General features: G+C 52.9%; 1 protein-coding gene across 7 annotated transcripts; it reads right to left on the bottom strand.

Moving 5' to 3' along the window:
* SEPTIN4 (septin 4) lies at positions 1–23,485 on the bottom strand. 7 transcript variants are annotated; one of them, XM_032871943.1, is made up of 14 exons: positions 21,819–23,485; positions 21,123–21,167; positions 19,536–19,543; positions 5,909–6,202; positions 5,441–5,534; positions 4,921–5,007; positions 4,303–4,426; positions 1,719–1,853; positions 1,489–1,606; positions 1,298–1,399; positions 1,017–1,113; positions 766–928; positions 479–578; positions 1–226 (listed from the first exon to the last, which is right to left on the bottom strand). In XM_032871943.1, exons 1-14 carry the CDS (start codon positions 23,407–23,409, stop codon positions 167–169), a joined length of 3,018 nt encoding a protein of 1,005 aa, XP_032727834.1. In that variant the 5' UTR covers positions 23,410–23,485; the 3' UTR covers positions 1–166. The 7 variants fall into 7 exon arrangements, with proteins under 7 accessions (XP_032727834.1, XP_032727840.1, XP_032727836.1 ...); XM_032871949.1 differs by lacking the exons at positions 5,909–6,202; positions 19,536–19,543; positions 21,123–21,167; positions 21,819–23,485 and adding exons at positions 7,561–7,621; positions 11,127–11,250; XM_032871945.1 differs by lacking the exons at positions 19,536–19,543; positions 21,123–21,167; positions 21,819–23,485 and adding an exon at positions 11,127–11,235 and having other exon boundaries at positions 5,831–6,202.

Raw genomic sequence — 23,485 nt, 5'->3', positions numbered from 1 at the left:
GCAGCTATAGACTTGTTAAACTTTATTTCCTCTGAGTCTCTGGGGAGGCAGCAGGGATGTAAGGCGAAGTGGCAGTAGCTGCAGGGGTCTGAGCAGAGCTGGTGCTGGGAGGGGCCGGCATGGGCAGGACGAGGAGGAGATTTAAATATCCAGGATTGAAAGCCAGCTAATGGGTCTCTTCCATCTGTCTTTGGATTTTGTGCAGCATCTCCTGCATCCGCCGCAGCTGGAACAAGCACACACAGCGAAATGGGGCCATTTAGAATTCTACAGTGTTAGGGAAGTGCACCCAAGCTCTGATCCCTTAGCCAGGGCCATCGTAGCCCAGAGTTATGATGGGTAGAAGAATCCCTCAATCCAGGACCCAAATAGGTCCCAGAGCCAGATCTTCCTACTCCCAAACCACAAAATATTGAGGTTTATAACCAAGCAGGGGCCTTCTATGCTGTCAATCCCTGCCACCCCATACTGCTCTCACCTCCTCATCTTTCTCTCGGATCAGCCTCTCCGTTTCTGGATGTGTCCCTGGTGGGACAGCGGGGATGGGAAAGTCGGTACCACTCTCTCGAGTCAGTTTGCTGAGGGGAAGGGGGAAAGGGACTTGGTAAGGCTAAGGGGACCCCAGCATCTGCTTGGACTGAGCCCAGGGCCTGAAGAAGAACCAAGGAAGGGCTTGTTCTCATCCAAGGCTGCGCTTGGGCCCCCCACACCCTCTGCACACACACACCCCCACACCCCACCCTCTGTCCTGGCTTCTGGCCATACTTGCGATTCCTTTCTTTCACCACCAGGCGGGTCATGCTCTGGATGCACTGTGCCCTGTAGTTCTCATAATGTGTCTCCCGCGTCACATCCTTCAGGTCCTGCATGTGAGTACGCACCAGCATTGTCCTCAGCTTCACAAAGTCACAGTGTCCTGGGTTTTCCACTGCATAGCAAGGCTAGGGGTCAGCCAGGAGCATGGGGAGAGCTTCTGAGGGCAAGGAGATACCCTGGTCACGAGCTCGGTGTTTTACCTTCCACGATGCCCCAGGGGTAGAGCCGGCCCCGAACTCGCCGCCCTCTGGCCTCTACCACAGTGTTGCTGCCAATTACAGCAAATGGGATGCTTTCCTGGAAGAAGTTGGGGGGCTGTCAATACCCCCCACTCTTACCTGTTCCTTTCCACCTATATCTCTATTTTCTCTGCTTCACTCTAGGAAACCAGGGTCCTCTCCCACCCCTTACAAAGAATTCTACTTCCCTCTTCTGCTCCAAAGAAACAAGATGGAAAAGGGATGCCCTGGGGTGCTCCCACCTTTAGGGCTTGGTCCTGTAATTTGAAGTCCTCATCCTCATCAGAGTCACAGTCTGGGAACTGATAGACCTTGATTCCAAAGCGCTCAATCTCCTCTCGGATCTGGCAAACACATGAGGACCCCACAGTTCTGGGGACCCCATCCTTTCCAGAAGCCCACCTGCTCCCCTCCCCCCACCAGCTTCCCTCACTTTGCGTTTCTTGCGCTCCACTTCAGGAGGTGTCAGTGTGTCCGCCTTGGCCAAGATAGGCACGATGTTGACCCGCTGATGCAGGGCCTTCATGAATTCAACGTCCAGCGGCCGGAGCCTGGGGAACAGGAATGTGTGACCACAGGCTAGCAGCAGCCCCGCCCTGGCGCTCTCAGCCTGCTCCCTTGGCAGCACCTGGCGGTGACAGGAGCCTCAGGCTCGGACCATACCCGTGGCCAAAGGGTGAGATGAAGTACAGGCAGCAGTGCACCCTGTTGTCTTGGATGTTCTTGCGGTTCAGGCCGCTCTCGTCTCGGAAATACTGCTCGAACTGCTGGTCGATGTATTCTGCCACAGGCTTCCAGCTGGGGCAGGGACAGACAAGCAGAGAAACTGTGGGAGTGGGGACTGCCTCTTGAGCTCTGCGACTACAGAGTGGCCCACGCCCTGGGCAGTGTCCTCAAGCCTCTGCTCTTCCCTGGCTTGCTTGCCCACGTCTCCAGGGAGGTACCTGGGCGCAACAGGGGTGTATCTCTCCTGTCCCACTAGAAAACCAGATGGAGCACACAGGCAAAGTTCAATAAATACTAGTTTGATGAGAGGAGACCGAGGTGACCAGACCAGTAAGAATAAGGTGCCTGCAGGTGAACACCAGCTGGAAGCCCTCAGTCACGTTCACAGTCAAGTTCATAGTCCAGCCTCTGAACCTTTGCTCATGTGCTTCTACCCTCGCCTCCACCTCTCTAAACCCACCCCATCCTTCAAGGCCATAGCCAAGAACTCTCTCTTCTGTGAAGACTCCTTGCAGTGCACAGTGCTCTCCCCTTTTCTCCACCACGCTGTGAAATCATACATCATATGATTTTATAAACACACACACACACACACACACACACACACACACATTCAAGAACTCCAACTTTCAAGTCTTTCGCTCTTCTGTTATTTAGGCTCATCCTCACTGACAGGTGCCCAGACAGGTGAACATGTAAGCACTGTCACTTTCATTTCATATAGGAAGGAACTAAATCTACAGCAGCTAAGAGACCATCCAGATCATTCTGACTAGCAAATTTTCTACCCACCCAAGCCCTTGACCTTCTGACTCCTCCATGTGCTTGCTGCAACACTGCCTGGCCTATTCACTAACTTGAGCTGATTGACACACATGTGAGAGAACAGCTTCTCCCCCACCCCTGACCCCCACTAGGACCATAAGCCACTCACAAATCAGGATGATTCACACTTGTTCTGTAGCCTTGAAATGCCCAGCACTGGCTGGACACCTAGTATGTGCTCAATAAATTCCTGCTGGTTGACTGAACGAATGTATGTGCAGGAGCACTGTATACTGTGAAAGGCCAAACAAATGAAATTACTACTGTGAGGGAAAGGAGGAAGAGGTAAGTAGACTGACTGAAGAAGGGGATGATACTTGCTACAGTAGGAACCAGGTGCTGGCGGGCGTAGTTTCACAGCAAGCCCGGGGTGCTGAGACATATACCTAGCAATGATGATATGGAGGCCACCTCGATCTTTCGGGAATATTTCCATCAGAAGACCACAAACTGTGTGCCAGCACAGTGCCAGGGCAAGATTATAAGAAGAAATGGCCCTCCCCTCAAGGCTAAGACTCTGCAGTTGAAGATGAATGCGCACGTTAAGCCAAAACATCACGTACAGTAATGATAAAGCCTGGGGATCCAGAGCACAGAAAGGTCCATAAGGGTCTGCTGAGTCTGTGAGGCAATTACCCAGGGTCAGCTTTCTGGGCGGGCCACCTGTGGAGTCGGCACAGGGCCCTGATCTCAGAAGGGCCCACCCTTGGTTTGCTTCTCTGCAGTGGCCATCTTGAAATTCGTCACCATTTTCAACAAGGGACCCTGCACTTATATTTCGCATTGGTGCTGCAGTTATAATCTTAAAATCCATGAGTGTAAACGGCTCTTACTTTCATTTTTAATGCACATTCACATGCGTCATTTGGGGTGATTTTCAGATCAACTGGCAAAGTGGTAAGGCCGGGATGTTTCAGCTGAAGAAACAGGAATGCTGTCATTTGCTCAAGCCCACGCAGTTACTTAATGATGGATCAAGGTCTGAACTCAGTCTAGCGGTCTTAGCACCCCCTGCCTGACTTCATTAAGGGCACCCCCTTCTCTCCTGTGTTTATCACTCATTCTCCTTCTCTTCCAACAACTTGGGTCTGACCATTATCTAAGCATCCCTCCAGTTCCTGAAAAAAGAAAGCCAAGGATGATGGCATGTGTGGCAAAGCCACCTTTTCTTCTAGCCTAGAGGATGCCTGGAGTTTAAACAAAGCTCAACCTGTTTGTCTCCCCTTCGCCTCTTCTTTCTCCTCCTCTCCCATTCCTCAAGGCACTCTCATCCCTTTAATAAAAGTGGTTTGTGGCACCTAAAATGTGGCTGGTGAAAGAAAAGGAAGGAGGGAAGAGGATGTTTATTGAGCAACTACTAGATGTCAGGCTCTGTGCTACATGTTTTCAGTTGGATTTACTTTTTTGAGGCTTACTTATCTTAGATCTTCACCCCCACTAAGTATAGGTCAGAGTCACAAAGGACATTAAAAAGCATCTATTCCAACCCTTTCCCTCTCATTTTACAGAGGAGACAGCTACCCTGTAAGGAGCAGTGGCATGCTCAAAGCCACAGACTTTCCTCCTGAGAATTTTGGTTATGTCTTTGCCAATGGATGCTCGTGTGTGTGTGGGGAGTGTGTGTGTGTGTGGGTGGGTGGGTGGGTGGGTGTGTAATGAGAAGAGGGCATCTGGGACTGTGCTTGGTCAGACATACCACTCTGTGTTGTTGACTGCATCCCCAAAACCCGGTGTGTCCACAATGGTGAGCCGCAGCCTCACACCCTTCTCTTCTATATCCACTGCATGTTTAGTGATCTCCACAGTTTGCATGATCCGCTCTAGAGAAGGGGGAAACTGAGGCCAGGGCAAGGGCAAGGACCTGCCCAGTCAGGACAAACCACCCACCCCAACCAGCTCTGCTGCCCAGACTGCCTCATCCACACTGCCCCCCTTCCCACCCCAAGCTGACTGGGGGCCTGTTCTCTGGGAACCAGCAAGGAGCACATTTCCCAACACAGGAAATGCCGGTGGCTGTTGGCTCTGGCCCCAGCCTCTTCTCTGCTCCCGGCTCTTTTCTTGGATTCCTGGAATCCTTTGGGGGTCAGAGACTCAGAGAGCAGGATTCTGGTCCCTGCCCTGCTTCGGCACCCAAATCTTTAGGGAGCTGGCTGGTGGGCTGCCAGGCTACATAGGCCTACAGAGAGATGCCGTCAATCCCTCTAGGAAGCCATGGTTTCCTGCCTGCTGGGGAAGGCTCCAGGCCCCAGGCTCTGGCGTGGGTTTGATTTCCCAAGTCTACAGGCCTGTCTGCACGCCCCTCTCCTTTCCTTACCTTCAGCACTGAGGAGTTTTCGGTCCCGGTACAGATCGGTGAGGAAGAGGCTATTGACAAGAGTGGATTTCCCCAGGCCAGACTCTCCTGATGGGGGAGAGAGGACAGAAGATAAGAGCTATAGCCAAGAGGCAACCCCACTAGAACAAGCTGTGGAGGGAGCTGCTTTCTTATCTAATTGGGAACAGACAAACAACCATAGCATTTTAGAGCTGGAAGGGAGCGGAGAAAACAGCTTGTCCAGCCTTCTTATTTGAATGAGGCCCAGCGAGGGTAAGAGATTGCCCAAGGTCACATAGAAAATGGCAAATATCGGAAAGCTGTTGATCAAGTGTTCTTTGTACCACTTCAAAGTGCCCTCACCCCCCACATACACACTTTTGGCCACCCACGGCTCTTGGTTATTTGCCAAAAAGACACAGCCACTGGCTGCTTTTTCCTTACCCATACCCCCTCCCCACATATATACCATCCCTACCTGCAACACCCCCTACCCAGTCCAGTTCTTCCCCTCCTCTACCTGCCACCATGAGGGTAAAGTCAAAGCCCTTCTTCACGGACTTCCGGTGAACTTGATTGGGTAGGGTCGCAAAGCCCACATACTCCTTGTCATCCTAATGGACAGGAAGGCAGAGTGCATCAGAGTGAGAGGCAGGAGGGGCCCCAGGACCCAACACCAGCCTTCTCCCTCCCTCCTAGGTCTCTGCCCCCGCCCTAGAGGAGCACTGTCACACTCCTTCGAGGGCCCAGCCAGGGCCACCAGCTAGGCTTCTGCCGCTGCTAACAGCTTCCAGTGCACATGAGGGTCAATGCCACGGAGCTAGGGCTGACACAAGACAGAGAGCCCCAGGTCAACATGCATGCATGCGTGTGCACACACCTATACAAACACACGTGCCCATACACGCACATACACTCGGGATCTCTCTGCTCCCTCCCTGGGTCTTCCTGCACCAGCCCACCGAAGGCCAAGGGCTGGAGGTTCTACCTCAGAGGAGTCATAGGGATCAAGCTTGCCCCAGGGGCTGCGGGGCCGGGCTGAGGGGCTGAGAGGGGCGGAGGCAGAGAAGCACTGCTGGCTGTCAGAGGCCTGGGACCACGAGGGGGGTCTGAACTCCAGGTCATCCTGGTAGAGGTCCGGGGCCTGGGGCCTTGGCTCCAGGACTTGGGGCTTGGACCCCCAGGTCTTGGCCTCTGGTTGGTGGCAGCTCTCGCTTCCTGGGAAATCCTTCACGAACTTGTTCAGTTCTGTGTCATCGGTGTCCTCCAGGAAGCACTTGATCTGGGGGGGTGGGGAGTGGGTAGGTGGCACGAAGGGGAGAACGAAGGAGGAAGACAGGAGAAGGTAAGAGGGAGAGAGAGGAAAGCGCTTGCAGTTAGAAGGGAAAGAAACTGCACTAGCAGCCAAGCCAGAGGAATACTCCCCATCCCTCCCTCACCTGCTCCTGGGACTCCCAGTGGAGACATCAGGAGAGACCCCAGGATCCAGGAGCAGCCCTGGACAGCCCCCAAAGTCCTTTCAACTGCTGTAGGGGTCTGAGTAGCTCCAGTCCTGATGCTCTCTCTCAACAGGGTGCTTACCACCCTGCCCTTCCTGGGGGTCTAACCAAGACATGGTCCAGGGACTGCCCTAAAGGCCAGGAAGCTAGACTGAAGAACGGGGAGCAATGGAGGCATTAGAGCTGAGAGGAAGACGTGGTTCAGGATTCAAGGAGAGTGCAGATGGTCAGTCAGAATGGGGGACGGGGAGTAGGGTGGGGTGAAGGGAGCTGCCGGCCCAGGTAAATCAAGGGCCAGCAGGGGCTCTGTTCCAGCCGTCACTGCAGGTCAGGGAGCTCTAGCACCGAGGCGCAGACTCTACTGGGGGTGCCCACTTCCCAGGGCTCACTGCAAAGAGCTCAGCACAGCTGATCTGACCCCCCCATCCAGACATCGTGCCACATTGGAACCTGTGCCGAGGCCAGAGGACAGAAGGGTAAACCTGCCAGTGGATGCTGAGCGTGGGATGGAAGTGAGCTGGGAGAGATCCAGTGAGGGAAGATAGGAGTACGCTAGGCTGCTGACAGCCCCTACCTGGGAGGGACATGCAGGAGGAAACACCCGTTGGTTGTCTCTTGCCCCCTCTACCTGGGGTAAGCTTCAGCCTGCAGTGTAGGAGGGGATCTGGCCTGAGCCGTGAACCACAGGGGTGGGTAGGCAAAGAGTGGCCAACTCCTCTGTAGAAACCTGTCCACCCCCATCTCCAGCTTGGCAGAGAGGTCACTTCCCCCCACTCCTGCCATCCCCTCCAGACCCAAAAGCTTCCTCTCTCATTTGGGAGCCAGCCCCCTTTGTGGAGTGCCTGGCAGTGCTGGGCTCAGCTCTGCCTCACAATACCCACATGCCACCTCCAGACAATGGACAAGGGCCGGCGTCAGCGGCTGACTCACTCTCTGCGTTTTGGCCAAGCCAGTGGGGGCTATCCCAGACCACTATGGAGTCCCGGCCAGAGTGCGGGGAGACAAGATGGCCACAATCTTCTGCAGGTCCCCAGTTTACAGAGCAAGAATTGAGGGAGGCAGACATACACATTGCCAGGTTTATGCCAGAGGGAAGGGACTGAGATAGAGAGGATGCAGGGAAAAGTCCCCTAAGAATTACCTTCAGGCTGTTGCCTCTCACGTCCCCACACCTGCCTGTAGCTATAGTCTCCAGGGCCCCCCTGGACAGCGGGAAGGAAAGAGGCCCTTTAGCCTGAAACTGGAACCAGCATGTGGGGGCTTAGTGAACAAAAGAGGCTGTCCTGAAGCAAGCCTAACAGGCTTTTCTCACCCATAATATTTGTGGGATCCCAGTGGAGTAACTGTCCATCCTAGTTTGTTTGCTGTCCTGGCATAGTGATTAATTGTGCCCCTTTTCACACAAAGTGTCCCAGGTTGGAGAATTCATTATATCACAACAGAGAAGGGATGGGGCTGCGGGGGGTGGGGGGGATGGGGTGCAGCAGGTCTTGTTTTCTGGCAGCTAGAGTCTGGGGAATTCCAGAAAATCCTCCCTCTCTGCATAACCCCATAGTGACCCAGCACTTGGCCCCGATGAAAGACGACTACGCTCCACTGGGTTTCCGTAAGGACACTGAGCAGAGGGGCAGCAGTTAAGGGAGAGAGGAAGACACTGATGGGGACCCCTAAGATCCCCAGTCTTCCAACAGTCACCAGGAACCCACCATTCCTGGGTTCCCTGCCAGTCTTGGCTGCTCATCAGGGAGGGCCCCACAGGGGCTGTAGACAAGGAGTTAGGACACTAGGGTGTTCACCTCCTATCTGCCCTCCCCCAACCCCAGCTCTCACAGTGACCAGATCACTTTTTGACTTAAAGCCCCAATCCCCATCAAGGCAGGAGGGAGAGAGGTCAAGTCCCCCCCATCTCCCAGAGAAGCACCTTACCCCAGCTTCAGTCCTGTCCTCAGGGACAGAACTGCTTTGCCATCCCAGTGAATGGTCCATGTCCCAGGCTTCGGCAAGCTCTAGGTCTAATTTTATCTCCCAGGCAAAGTTCCTCACACACGGAAACAGCCTGATCCTGATGCTCTTGTAATCCAGCTTCCTGGCTTGCTCCTTTCCCTTTCTCTTTGACCCCCCCTGTCTCTGTCAGGGGCCAAAAAAGCCTGTGGAATGTCATTCCCCACCCCCTCTTCCTCCCTTTCCTTTGGCTCCCACCCTCCAAGGACAGCTCAGCTGCAGCAGGATCACTCTGTTTCTCTGCAGTCCCCTCCTCCTCTGATTGGCTGTCCCATGACGCCTGCCCGCTGCCTACCCTGGTGGGCACAGCACCAGTCTCCCAAGTCTGTCTGCAGCACAGGCTCTTGATCAACCTGGCCTCTCCTATTAACCCCCAAGGACCCCGAGGCCTGTCAGAGGGTCGTGAGCTGTCCCCAAGGTGATTTGGCCCATCGGTACATGGGGACAGCGACCCAGGAGACTCCACTCCTAAAGGACTCCAATCTCTTTCACCTTAACTTTAAGCCGTGCTGAAGTAGGGTGGGAGGTCTTATAATCCCCTTGAAATATGTTCTCATGGGAACAGCCTTGCTTTTCTACCCAAATGTCCCTTTGTGTTTTCCTAGCAGGGAACCCCACTGTCTTGGGAAATCTGCCCCTAGATTTCCCTGTGGAGTCCCAGCCACAGGGGACTCCTCCCACCCAAGGATATCTGACCACGACTCACGGGGACCTATATCACTTCCATCACCCCACTGTTCCCAGAGAGTCAGTGGAGGAGCTGCTAGCACTTGGTCTCAGAGGGGCATGAGTTCTGGCCCAAGGGAAGCTGGCATCCCAGAAGCTTCAGAACGGCCAATTAGGTGGGAGACAGACCGAGGGGCCTGGCTGGGAGTGTGCACATGGAGTTGGAAGACCAGCGTTTCTGGTTTGGCCAGAAACACCCTCTATGATTTTGAATATTATCTTAATTTCAGGGCCTTAATGTCCAGTTGTGAATGGCCCTGTCTTGCTTCTCAGGAAGTCCGGGGAGAGATACCTCAAGCTTTTGAACCTGAGGAGAGAAGGTGCATTTCAAGTCACAGGATAATTTTTAATGTTGGCCTGTCATTCTTTTCCCATGCAAACTGAAACCCCGTTGGGTTCCTGGGCTGGAGAGCACTCCCCCACTGTACCCACTGACCTCCAAAGTAGCTGGGACACTGATCTCCTTTCAGAGAGAGACCCCTTACAGAGGAGTCTGGCTTGACATGAACACGTCAGCCTAAGAACTGGGCCTAAAGGGCCTACAGCTGATGACTCTGGTCGTGGTGGGGTGTCTTTTAATTAGAGAAGAACAGGGTGGCTTCATCCAAGCTGAAAGCACCAAGACCTCAGCTGAACTGAACTCAGTGTGTGGCAGAAAAAGCCCCTCTTGGTCCCTGCTGGGCTTGGCATTGGGGACAGTCCATGCTTCCCCAGGCTTCCATCACTGGAACAATCACTCTGTCAGTACCCATGTGGGGAGAAGTGGGGCAGGGATAAAGACAAGCACCACTTGGCCTCTCCCAGGAACCCCCTTCTGGGGAAGGTCACAAGGTCACCAAGACTTCCTAGCCAAGCCTTGGGCCTCAGCCTAGACACAGCTTGAAAGACAAAAGCTCAAAATGTTGGCCTTTCCAGACCTGGAAGCCTCTGATTCCAGTGGGCCCAGGGAGTTCCTTTCTGGAGGCTGCCCACAGCCAACATCCTGCCCCACAGGCTGATCATGGATCTCCTCCTTCTGTAAACAGCCTGTGCCTCCCAAGGCGAGGGCAAAGGCTGGGGGGCTTCCAAACTGGGAGGAGAGGCTGGCATGAGGGCCAGAGACCCTGACCCCCCTCATAATGCATCTGTGGCAGGCTCTGATGGCAGCAGAAAAGCTGACCCCCTTATAGTCAGACATCAAAGCTTCCCAGCTGGGGGTCCCAGGAGGCAGGGGGGTGTGACTATTTCTCCTCCAGACAGGTGGCAGGAATGAGCTCGCCCAACCCCCACTGCTGCAGAGGGACCTGGTTTGGGAGTGGGGGGAGTGTACAAGGCAGCAGGAGGAAGCCTCCTATGGTTCCTGTCTCAGAGGCAGAGGGACAGAGCTGATCCCATGGGTAGGATGGTGGGCAAGGCTTCGCTCTCTCAGGGGTCCCCCGGGCAGAGGACGCAGTGGGAAGAGCCTAGGAGCTACTCCGTGCCAGGCTGCAGGAAGGAGGGCCCTAGCGTCTCACCATCCCTCCTGGGGAGGCAGGCACTGTTTGTAGGCCTCCTCTGTGTGTTTCCCAAAGGAAGTTGGTACTGGCCCCTGAACCCAGGGCAGGTGGGCGAGGAGGGATCACCCAGGTAACAGCTGACTCAGGCAAGGGTGGGGGACCCTCAGCTCAGCCTGTCGCTGACGCGCCTTCCCCAGCCCAACATGCGCGTCTCTGCTGGCGGGCCCCACCCCCACCTCCGCTCAGCACTGACCCACCCCTCGGTCCAAGAACACCGGCAGCACCCCAGGACTCGGGGTCCGCTCCGTCGCCGCTCGAATCAGAGGGAGAAACTTGGAAGCTGCGACGCAGCGCCGTCCACCAGCATTGCCCGCCTGTGCCAGCAGCCGGAGACAGCGCCTCCCGCCCCGCACAACCGGGGCTGCTGCGCCGCGGGTCCCCGCGGAGCCGCCGGGAGCAGAGGGCCCTGCGCGCCTCGGCCCTGCCCCGCGCCCGCGCGCCTTACCATGGCTGCAGCCCGGGCCGGGCCAGCTCCTCCTGGACAGCGTCCGAGGGACCCGCGGCCGAAGCTGCGAGCGGACCTCGCGGGACCGCCGGCCCCCGCCCGCCTCCCAGAGTGCGGACCGGCCGGGGGCGGGGCCTGTGGCGAGGGCGGAGCCAGCCGGCCCTGGGGCGGGGCCTGCCCTCAGAGATCCCCGGCGCCTGCCGGGGTGCCGGGCGGCGGGCGGCGGGCGGCGGGCGGCGGGCGGCGGGCGGCGGGCTGTGCCTGCGGTGGGCCTTGCAGCCCGAGACCCCGGGAAGCGAAGGGTGCGCCGAGGAGCTTAGGACAGCGCTGCACTGGTCACCTGGCTCTTCCTTACTCAGCCCCTAAGAGTGGCCTCTTCAGGCAGCACATCACAGTGGGGGCTTGAGCAAATGCCCAAAGAAAAAGGAAGGGCCCACCTGGCATCCCCAGGAGGAGAGGTTTTTGGAAGGAGAGGGGTTTTGCCCCACGAGTTGGGAGAGAAACCATTAGTTACCAAAGGTTTGCAGGAAATGAACCCCACTGACGTCCAAGTTATTGATTGTCCCTACACACTCCACACCTCCTAAGATAGAATGTTGGACGTTCTCTACCTCTACCCAAACTATGAAGACGAGACAAGAGGTTCCCTTCCTGCAGGACCCTAGATTAAAGATTAAAGAGGATTTGCTGCATAAATTATCGAGGGATCATCTGCTGGAAGGGTGGAAGGGAAGAGGCCTAGTGGCCTTTATGGGGCAGTAAAGCCTTGTCTGAGGCTGACGAAAGTGGGAGGGCCTCAGGAGAGGCCAGCCCAGGCCTGAGCCAGTTCTACGCTGGGCAAGCAGGTGAGATGTTGTGGAGACAGATGCCCCAGCAGCTTTAGAGGCATTAGAGGCTCAGAAGGGTCATAGCAGCAAGGGAGAAGTAGATGCTTAGAGGGTGGGGAGTTGGTAGGGATTTCCTGAGCTAATACAGGTCTGAGCTGGTCAGCTTCTGTGGAAGATTCCAGAAGTATTCCTCTCCCTGATTTCCAAGAGCCTTCCCCAAAGCAGGCTGACTGGCCCGAATACGCTTTAGACAAAACTGAGGCCCACGTACAACATGGCGCTCTCTCTCTCTCTCTCTCTGGAAGTGCCAGAGCCTGCCTACCCTATTTCTGTCTGATCTGTCACCAGTGGTCACGGTTGGGATCAAGTTAGAACTTAGCAAAGAGAGGGAAAGGGCCTAGGTATGCAGATGAGAACCAGCTCAGAAAATGAGGCATGACTATTGGAGATATTATTGGATATTTGGCATTGGTGGACTGAAGGATGGGTGGGGGGTGCCATTGCTTAAAGAAATCAGGGGTATTCATAAGCTAGCAAGCTGAGGAGAAACCTTCCTAGCTGGGTGACCTTGGGCAACTCACTTTACCTCTCTGGACCTCATTTTCCACACCAGAAAATGAGAGAATTAAATTAGGATAAGGGCCAGCAGCTTGGCTCAGATAAGAGGGAACCTCTGAAGGTATAGAGAGGTTCCTGGAAAAGGCCTGTGCTAGATCAAGAGATCTGAAGGAAAACAAAGACATGAAAGAGTTTCTTTATAGAGAAAAACCAATGGCTATCGGAATCCTGCAGAAGTAGCAGCAGCTGCTGCCGTCAGACCCGAACATCAAACTCCAGCTACACAAAGCCCCACTGTTGGGAACTAGCTGTAGGCCACTAGTACTCATGTATGCTCTCATAAGACTTCCACTGGCATTCTGCACGGCCTGGGCTAGGGGTGCTGGGCCAGAGTGGGGGGTGGGGGAAGCCCATGTCAAGGAAGACAGGCTCCATCACAAAGCCTTGTTTTCCACAATTGTAAGTTCCCTCCTCCCACCGCCCCAGTCCCTGGCTGTGGTCCAAGTGTAGACACAGACACATCTCAGAAAGCAGCTCGGCTAGCTCATCCTCAGCTGCGGCTGGAATCCCAGCTCCGCGCTGGCACCTGCTGCCCAGGCACCAGCGAGCTCTGTGTGTCCTGAGGCACGTTGGTGCCCAAGCTTGTTTAAGGGAAGTGAGCCCCTGGGAGAGGCCTGGGACTGTGGGACTCATCTTTACGCCAAGACTCTAAGGAGCTTGGTGCTCACAGTGCCTTTGTAATCGCTGTATCCGATGCCCGACAGGAACCATGCTAAAAGCATGCTAAAAGCTAAAGGCAGACTTTGAGCCATTCCATAAACCTTGAGTGCTAACCCTGCTGCACTCGGGTTTCTGAGAGAACCTGGCCTAGGCTTAGGACCCCATGCCAGCTTAAGTGATTATCTTACTGCCTAAATGCCCCCTTCCCCTCCCTAGGCCTCCGTTTCCCCCACTGAAAGCAAGGACCGGACTCCCCACAACTCTAGCGCTCGTGTTCTGGGGTTGGTATGGTAAAGTCTGACACCCAGGCGGAAGTGAAGCCGAGATGCAGCAGCCCTTGTATGGGTCACTGACCACTGAGTGCTCCTCCCCACCTCCAGTTAGCACGCGGCCGCCCGACATTGCCTCAGTGCCCCTCAGCTCCTGGAGCTCTGGCTCTTCGTGGCGATTCAACATCCCACCAGGAATTGACATCCTTGACTAGAGTACAATTTCCCAGGCACCACTGGAGTCGGGGTATGCAGGCCAGGGCTCTGTGGAGTGGACACTTTGTTTGGCACAAAGCCTGAATCTCCTGAGAAACTCAGGTCAGCACACACCTCCAGCCTGCTAGACAGGGCTCCCTCTGCTTAGGTCAGGCCAATGTGGTCTGTGTTAAAAAAAACTCCTGGCCCCTGCCATTGGACCTTTCCTGCCTACCCACGGGTGAAGGTCGTGGGGCACCAAACTAAACAAGGATGTTGCACGTGGACCAAGCCAAGGCCCAGGTTCAAAAGCTAAGAATAAATAGTGATTACCACAGGAAATCAGGATCTCCAATCTGTATGACTAGCAAAGGCCACTCTTGCCTTTGGGTAGCAGAGTTTCTCTTAAGTGGTACAGGAACTGATTGTACCTCCCTTCCCCCAGAGGTGATGAGTCACTGATGATATAGTCAGAGGGCTCTAGTGGGACCAAAAGGGCTAGCGCTGGGTTGTGTCTTTCAAGGAAATCTTACCTTATCTGTCCAGAAAGGTCTGTGGCAAGAAATCAAAATATCCCAAGCCCCTCCCCTGTCCCTATTGTTCCCCAGTGTCCCAGGATCCTGGGGCAGACCTGAAATATGGGTGGCAAGGCCAGAGCACAATGTTTCCTGGCACCTGCTGTATGGCTATGGGGAGGGGCAGTTCTGGAGCCAGCAGAGGGCAAGAGGCACGCAGAGGGCCCTTCCAGCACCTTCTCTGCAATAGGGCAAGGCACAGGAGCTGAGAGATGGGACTTACATATGCACTGGAATGCGACCCCCCTTCAAGGGCCTCCACCTTACCTCCCAACTTGCTCTTGAATACCTCCCATGGCTAAAAACGCACTGACTCTACTGCCCTTCAATCTTTGGGCAGTAATTTACCAAAGGTCTTCATCATACAGAGTCAAAATTTGTGTCTACCTGGACGACCCTCCAAGCGCCTCTGGGCTAGAAGCCTTGCTAACTCATTTCACTGGACTTTGGTTCTTTGATGTCCATGCCCTTTCAAATGACCCATCTGTATATTTTCCTCTCCCAAACTAACCACAAGCCCCTCAAGGACAGGGAGTATATCTTCGATTTTAACCTCTACTCATTTCAATTCAGTGAACATGTGATGTCCTATCTTCCTGGATGACCAGGCCTCTGCCCCCAGGAGGTATCTGATCAATATGAATTGACTGAAAGGTTTCATTGATTGGCTTTCCACTCTGATTTTTGGAGCACAGACAAGCCTTGAGGCTCTTGGGCTTTACTGGCCCAGAATATGCCCTTCATTCTGGCTGTTCACCAGCTCATACTCACCTCGCAGCCTCATAGTTCACATGCAGAGACACAAATGTTACCCTCACTAAAGCCTCTCCCTTCGTAATCTGTGATGTCTGAAGGTACTGTTGAAATATTGAGAAGTGACTTTGCAGGAAGATGTGTCTATGGAAGAAGGGTTTCTATACCATGTATAAATCCCTAGGGCAGGATGCTCCCTAAAGTGCTCTTGATTTTGAGGTGTCAGCTCTGAGCCTCAGTTTCTCTACCCGTGAAATCAGGAGAAAAAAATCCACCTCATGAGATTACTATAAAGATTCACTAAAGTAACATGCTTAGAAAGGTGTACACAGGGGTGCCTGGGTGGCTCAGTGGGTTAAAGCCTCTGCCTTCGGCTCAGGTCATGATCTCAGGGTTCTGGGATTGAGCCCTGCATCGGGCTTTCGGCTCAGCAGGGAGCCTGCTTCCTCCTCTCTGCCCGCCTCTCTGCCTACTTGTGATCTCTGTCTGTCAGATAAATAAATAAAATCTTAAAAAAAAAAAAAAAAGAAAGGTGTAGACACTAAAATGAGTGGTAGCTATTATCTCAGCTAATGAGAAAACTATCAACACCAAATCAGCAACCATCAGCTGTCATAATGTCAAATGCTTTCCCTCCAAAAAAATGAGGAATGTGCATGTGTAATGGGTGTAGAGGGATGAGAGAAGAGCCTGAGACTAAAGTGACATTGGAATGCCCATGCTGCCAACTGTAGAGTCAGCCTCCCCAGCTAAACAGCACTCCAATCTCTAGAAAGCGTGTCTCTCGATTTCAGACTTACTGACGGAATCCCCAAAAACAGCCATTGTGGAGACTCCCGGAGCTAAATGACTTTGCCTGTGGTGGGCGTGCCTAGGAAGTGACTCTGGTCAGCCCTATCCTCCCACCTTCAGTGCCTCTCAGGAACTGCCTCACATTCTGTTCCCCTCCTCCAGGCGTTCCTTCAGCCCCCAAGGTGCAGCTGTCTCTTGCCTCTCCCCTCCTGGCAGCTGGGCCAAAGGCAGCTGAGCAGAGGAGGCGAAAGGGACATGGTCGTTTCCGTCACTCAGGATAACCTTCCTGTGACTGAGCAGCTGTCAGGGTGACTTCTGTGTCACAGATTTTCTTCCTCACCCAAGGATGCTCTCTGCCCTCTGAAGCCAAGCTCCCTCATCTACCCAGACCTGCTATTTCTCCTCTTACTTGAAAAACTCACCATCTCAAATACCACTAAGCTCTTCTGACAGTAAGATACAATGTTGGAGATGGGTTCCAGGCAGGGAACCAAGGAGCAGCTTCTGGAAATACACCAGAGAGTCCAAAACAAAACTGGCAGATTCTTTCCTATGTAGAATCATTCTGAGAACATCAACAACAACAACAACAATAAAACCCAAGGGATTCTGGCCTCAATTCTGCCATCAAGCCCAAGGGAGGGGCATAGGATTTTCCTGCCCCCATTTCATAGGCAGAGGGACAATCTGCTCAGGTCTCACAGGGCAGGCAGGACATCATACCCCTACCCTGTGCTTCCAGTGGCTCCTGCTGATGTACACTGCACCTTAGCCTGTCCTAGGGGTCACCATTTGCCCTAGTTTGCCCAGGACTGGGAGATCCAGTCCCAGGATACAGGTTGCTAAACCAGGAATATCCCAGGCAAACCCTGATGAGTTGGTCAACCTAGACTGTCCCCAAAATAGCAAGTGTGGGTCAGAGGTTATCAGCCTCCCATTCAGCTCTGGACTTCGCTGCCCATGGTAGCTGGAAACGAACAAGGCATCACCTGACAGAAAGAGCAGCTGGGTGGCAGGGGTCAGGCTGTTATGAAAAGCCCCCCAATGTGCCCTGCCCCACTTTCAGCAGCTCTGCTCCATTCTTTCAATTCCCTCTCTTCTCAACTACAGGCCTCTGTACAAAGCAAGAGAAAATGAGGGCAGTGGGAAAGATGGTTCAAGGGTTCCTTTCAGGCAGCCCCCCTCCTGGGACTCTGTTAACATTCCCAGGAATGCGGAGCAGCCCAGCATTTCTCCTAGACTCTGGGTTTTTTTCTGTCGAGGAAGTCTACCTGAGCAAAACTTCCCCAAGACTCAAGAGCCAAAGAGAGGCTGGTCATACCATCCCAGAGGCCAAATGACATGTCACTTTAAAGACACCAAAGTCTGCCTTAGGTTTCACTGAGATGGCCTCCCCTGGTTCCTGGCCTCTTTTCCAGAGTTGGTTTCTTGCATAATTGATAGACATAGAAGGGAGTAAACCACCTTGTCTGCTGACAGCCTGAGACATCGTTTTCAAGGGCAAGTAAGTTAGGTGCCTTGAGGACAAGGACCTTGGGGCCAAGGCAGCCCCATCCATCAGGGGCGTTGCAGCCCTTCCCATCAAGAGCTGCTTTATTCCGAGGAATTCCCCAGGGCTGTGTGAGAAGACAGCCCCAGCTGACCCAATAGGGGACCTTCCTGTTGAGCTTTTGCTCGTTCTGATACCAAAAACAAAACCATTAGGAATGCTTCCCTCAGTTCAGCATAACCTTCTCTGGGGAGATTCCAGCCCCTAATGTACCAATCCAAGGATGAGAAGCATCTGTAAGCTCTGCTCCTTGGACAAAAGGGCCTTGAGGAGCCACTTGGGAAGAGAATGACACTTAAGAGAGAAATGGTTGAATTGGGCTCTGGCCCCAGCTGTGGACCCAGAAGGGCTTGTGAAGCTCAACAACAAACACGCGGCCGCCCCCAAGCCAGGAGCTGTGGCTGGCCACCAGAGAATGCCTGCCAAGAATGGAATCTGGAACAGACTCTACAGTCAACCATTCCCAGATCAGAAGAACCAGAGGCCTTGGACATCCACGCCACAGATTCTCTCTTGTGGGATGGCCAGTGGGCCATGCAGCCTGGAGAACAGAATGGGGAAGGCCTAGCACTCTCATGCTTTTTGAGAAGTCCCTGGCCTTCTCCATGCCACTCCACTTCCAAAGAGCCAGAAAAGACCAGCAGGCCCAGTCTCTCCCCAGCTTCTCTTCCCAGCTTCTGGGGAGCAGTCCTGCTGCTGAACAGGGCTAGAGAGCTGCAATTATCGAGACAGGATAAGAGCTATTTTGGGAAGGAGCCGTCTTGCTGCCAAGGCTTTTGACTTCTGAAACTAAAACAAGAAGCACCAAGAAAGAGAGTGAAGGTGGGGGGAACAGGGAGGAACTTGCTCAGCCCAAACCATCATATCCTGAATGAGGGAAAACACTAACCCGTTCCTAAAGGTATGTAAGTGCATCAAAGGAGTGAGCGAGAGGCTAGCTATTAAGATAGCCCTGGCTTTGAGAGGAGGGTATAACTTGACCCCCAGCCACACACACATCCCCTTGATGACGACTCCCTCTTTCCTAAGACCCTGCAAGAACCCATATTCAGTCTGCTGCATTTATTTGGACATTTGAGCACAAACTATTTCATATTGTTGTTTAAAATGTTTCCTGTCTGTGTCTTATCTCCCCAACCAGACGGTAAGTTTCTCATGGCCAAAGAATGTGTGTACTCTGAGGTTTCAATGCTTCACCCGCACCACAACCCCACCGCCAAGCAGTGCCTAGCGGAGTGCTAGGCATCTGAATAAAGTTGTTTATGGAAGGAAGGGATAGAGGGAGGAAGGAAGGAAGAGAAGAAGGGAAGACGGAGAAAAGGATTTACCGTCTTGCATGGAGGTAATCTCTAGAAGTAGCTGTTCCCACCCACAGTGGAGCTCAGGGCGTAGGGCTGGATAGGAAGCAGTGGAAGAGGGGTGGCAACCTCATTTCTGGCACCTCCCCTTCAGCTCTTTCATTATCTGAGCTCAGGCTATCCTGCCCCACCTCCCTTGTTTGTTTTCTGTTTCTGTCTGTCATTAACTGTCCATCCTGGGCTAGCCCATGGGTGGGACCCATTAGAAGCCCATGCTAGGCTTTGGGTAAGGTAGGGATAGGGTGAGAGAAAGAATGGAGGCAGGAAAAGCTCAAACTATCTCATCAAACATGGGCCAAGAAGAACTAAAGTACTTAGAGGAACAATGCACTGTGAAATCATGACACTCTTTGCCAAATTCAGGACACAGGGCTGCCGAGAGCAGAGTTTACCTTGTGACTTTCAAAGTTGAGAACTCAAATAGTGTGTAACCCAGAAAAGTGTTCCCTTTCCGGAGTGCCGTAGGCTGTAGCAAGGAGAGCCAAGTGGAGACTGATCCAATGTATGGCTTTCCAGACAGCCTTCACACGGAGCACTTGGCAGGATTTATCATCTCTCCAGTGCTGCAACTACCTCAAATAGTGCCCTCTGGGGAGATGCAGCTCTACAGGTGCACAGTGCAGTAAGGGGAACGCAGGCTGGATTCTAGCCCCCACTTGCCCTGTTAGGTGCCCTTGTGCAGTGAACAACTTGCCCAACCATAAGGAGCACTTCTGTCTCCCTCCATTCTTACTTCCATGAGAGGTTAAGAGAGGGACTTGGATAAGGGGGAGCACAGGAAGAATGGAAGTAACTTCCCAGGGGTGTTCTTACCTCCTCATCTGTCATAATGGAGAAGTAGAAGTCGGGCGTTCCCGGGGGGCAGCAAATGGAATTCAGAGAGTACCAACAGGAGGGGAAAAAGAGAATTTTACTAAAGATATTTAGTAGACTTGGGCATAACCTGGCCCAGTATCCTTCCAAGTGCAAGTGGCCCAAAGAGCAACAGCTAGCATTTACTGAGGGCTCACTGTTGCCAGGCACCACACTGAGTACTGTAGCACCATGCTGTACATGTAGTAGCTTGGTCAGCCCTTATAAGGATCCTAAGAGGTTGCTACCATTCTCATTAACAAGGAAGCTAACGAGTGGAGAGAGAAAATAACTTACCCAAGGTCACCGTGAGAAACAAAGACAGGGCTCAAACCCAATACTATAACTTCAGAGTCCATTCTCTACTAACCTCAATTTTATAGAGCTTTGCTCCCTCTGAGGGGCAGGGATGCCCTTCTCTGCTCTGCCGCCCATCACTCAGAGGATTTGTGCTGGTTGGGACTGGATTGCCTTCCCAGGGCTCTTCCCCCAAGCCCCCAGGAACTTCCTCATCCAGAGCCCTGGCCTCCCTCATGCTCACAGACTAAAGCATATTTTGAGCTAGAACATTCAAAGTAGGAACTCCTTGCTACTAAGATTCACTAAAGGAGGGTTGGTCCCTACCTTCCCTCCCACCAGAGAGGTCAAGGGAACAAAGTGGGAGGAGGGTGTCTGGGGACACTTCTCTTAAAAAGATTCTAGAGGGGCACCTGGGTGGCTCAGTGGGTTAAGCCACTGCCTTCGGCTCAGGTCATGATCTCAGGGTCCTGGGATCGAGTCCCGCATCGGGCTCTCTGCTCAGCAGGGAGCCTGCTTCCCTCTCTCTCTCTCTCTCTGCCTGCCTCTCCATCTACTTGTGATCTCTCTCTGTCAAATAAATAAATAAATAATCTTAAAAAAAAAAAAGATTCTAGAGTCGGGGGCAGCTGGCTAGCTAAGTTGGTAGAGGATGTGACTCTTGGTCTCAGGGTGGTAAGTTTGAGTTCTATTTTGGGTGTAGAGATTACTTAATAATAAAATCTTTAAAAAAAAAAAAGGATTCTAGAGTTTGTTACAGGACCTACTGATGGCCTCAAGGCAGAAGCCTGACATCCCTGAAGACCCTGCTGGGTAGCAGTCAATGCTCCCCAGGTCCAGCTATGGGGGCTTGAGGAGAGTTCTGAAGAACCAGAGAGAGACAAGAGGAGATCCATCAACCTGAATTAGAAATATGGTAGTTTGTCTTGGTGACTTGTTTTTTGGTTTTTTAAAAAAATCACATGAGAGGCAAGTCCAGCTCAACTGTAAGGCAATGGGCTTAAACTGTTTTCCATTCCAAAAGTGACTACTTCCCACTGAAAAGAGGCTCCTGAAAACAAAAAGTTTCCGAGTCCCAAAGGAATGACTCTAACAGTGGAATTATAGACCAGATAAGGATTTCCTCTGCTCCTTCAAGTCAAACCCTGGTCCTGACAGACTTAGCTCTATAGATACACAGAGATCACCCTCCCACCTGTCCTCCTGCCTCCCAGACCCCACAATGGATCCATAGGACGGAAAAGCACAGACCTTTTAGCCAACAGATGACACGAGTGTACATTTCCTCAGAGACATCTGAAAGTAACAGAGATTGTTGCTTTTTTTCACACTGTGGGATGTACATCCCTCCCTCCACTACTTAACATCTCCCTTTCTAGTTCCACATTTCTCTTCCCAAAGATGCCCTCAGCCCTTGATCCTCTCCATGGAGCCCCTGAAGACTAAGACTAATGTCCCCACTCCCTTTTCTCCACCCTCTTTGTGCCGCTATTAATGCCTTTTCCCTCTTGGAAGTCAGGGTCCTAATGTATCTATGCCCCCACCTTCTCCATTTTGTTGTCAAAATATTTACCTGAGAAACTTATTTTCTTTACTAGTCCTTACCAGCCCTCACCCCAGCTCAGTTCTTCATTCCTCCATTCTTGGGATGCACTTCCCACCCTGCAAACAATTCTCTACTACCTTCCATTGAAAGGTTAAGCAGCGTTGCCTGGAAGAGTCAATGCCTGATGCCAGCCCAAGCATCGTCACCGATGTCATTAGCTTGGAGCTCAGAGAAGCTGGAGGGGAAGGAATGGAGCAATGGACTCACAGGTGGGACTAGCTTTAGCACTGCCAGGAGGGCAGCTCTGAGGCCCAGAATGAAGAAGGGGCTTTTCCTGCCCACCCCAATGTCCCACCTCACTACTTTGGGACTGCACCTGGGCAGACTGCTTCTTCACATACCCACGAAGAAAGCACTAAACCTTTCAATGGGTTGTTTGCAGGTACGCTTGAAGGCCAGTGGCACTTCGCTCAACAGTGCCTGATTTAGAGACTCCTTTGGTAATGAGAGTGGTGGCGGTGTTGCTGGTGCTGGTGGTGGTGATGGACTTGCCTTCTCTCTCTGGAACATCATTTCCTCACAGAAAGGATTTGAGTCCATTTCAAAAAAGGACAATAAATGGTCTGGGGGAGGAAGGGACTCAGAATCAAAATCAGGTGTTGTTGGCCGGCTTTGGGGTGTTTCAACTTCAGGATTGAGTAAGGTCCACCATGAGGAATCAGGCCCATACCTAGGTAAGGACCGAGGAGGTAAGGGCCGAGGGGTCAGTTCCAGTTCTGCATGGACAGAGGGCTTTTGGGACGGTCCTGGGGACATGTAGACACTTTCTGAAGGCCTTTGGGTGTGCTGCTTATAGCTGCGCTCTGGAGTGACAAACGTAGGTTTGGGGGGGCTCTCAGACATTGCTCGAGATGCCACCCGGGGTGCTGGGGGTAGTAACTGTCCCCCTGGGGAGATGGTTACCCTGCGACCAACCTCGCTGTCTCCTCGGGTTGAGGGCCTCAGGTTGGACTCTACTTCTGTTGATATTAAGATCTTCGGGGAGGGCTTGATGTCAGCATAGACAGAATGCTTGGGGACAGATTCAGGATCTGGACGTACAGAAACTCGGTGTCCACCATCCAAATCCTTAAGGACAGAGAGTCTGAGGGATGATTCCACATTCATATTCTTATGCAAAGCCTTGGGTTCTGTACAGATTGAGCTGAAACGATTCATTTCACACTCCTGGCCAAGGATCCTTCTCAGGGCTGTCCGAGAGTCTGCATTGACACGGCCACTGCTATGTTCTGGGCTAGAGGGTCTCCTTGGAGATCTGATCTCCGTAGCCGTTAAACCCTTTCGGATGGGCTCAGTTTGTACTGCTTCATCCTTTGGGCAAACTAAAGTCCTACGGCGAATTCTGACCCCTTGTGGGTACTGGACCTTGGAGGGTGGGTCGTCTTCTTGTAAGATTTGTAAGTTATCCTTCTGGTCCACAAAACTCAACCGGCGAGAGGATTTGGCATCTGGGATTAATGAGTAGCGATTACTCATGTCACGCCCTGGCTTGCTCTCAATCCCTCTTCGTGTTGATTCCTCTCTGGATGGACTAACATTGCGCTGCATCTGGACACCATGGGAAGTTATCTGATTATGATGGCCCTTTCGATGAGGAGAGGGATGGCGGTATGTTTCTGATTTTGATCGAGTCTCACTTCCTCGAGGGATGGGTGTTCCAGCAAGGCCAGTCCCTGATTGAGGGGAGCTGGATGGAGGATAGTCTGATGTTGAATGGAGAGTGGTGAGATGCCCAGCTTCTGATCTTCGATGTGGTGAAGGGCTCATTTGGACCGAAGCATGTCGTGAGCTCGAGGCAAGAATGTACCCTTGTTCCCGCTGAGGAGTTGTGTTGGTATCCTCAGACCCTTTTGGTGCTGAAACTGCTACCTTGGACCCAGCTTTATTGGTCTTGACCATCCGATACATGGAGCTCCTCTGGGCAGATCCCATATTTTACTGGCTGGCTTATACTGAGGGTCTTAGTGGAGTCTGGAAATTTCCCCTCAGTTTTAAACGCTGCTGTTCT

This window comes from Lontra canadensis, unplaced genomic scaffold (assembly GCF_010015895.1).
Source record: "Lontra canadensis isolate GAN:19392208 unplaced genomic scaffold, GSC_riverotter_1.0 scaffold43, whole genome shotgun sequence".
NCBI lineage: Eukaryota > Metazoa > Chordata > Mammalia > Carnivora > Mustelidae > Lontra > Lontra canadensis.
The sequence above is the reverse complement of the archived record's forward strand: the minus strand, read 5'-3'. Positions and strand labels throughout refer to the sequence as shown.

Coding starts and splice junctions, on each gene's coding strand:
- SEPTIN4 (XM_032871943.1), bottom strand. CDS start 23,409: ATGGGATCTGCCCAGAGGAGCTCCATGTATCGGATGGTCAAGACCAAT. Junction 579..765: donor GTGAAAGAAAGGAATCGCAA/GTATGGCCAGAA, acceptor CCTTCCCCTCAG/CAAACTGACTCGAGAGAGTG. Junction 227..478: donor TCCGAGAGAAAGATGAGGAG/GTGAGAGCAGTA, acceptor TGCTTGTTCCAG/CTGCGGCGGATGCAGGAGAT.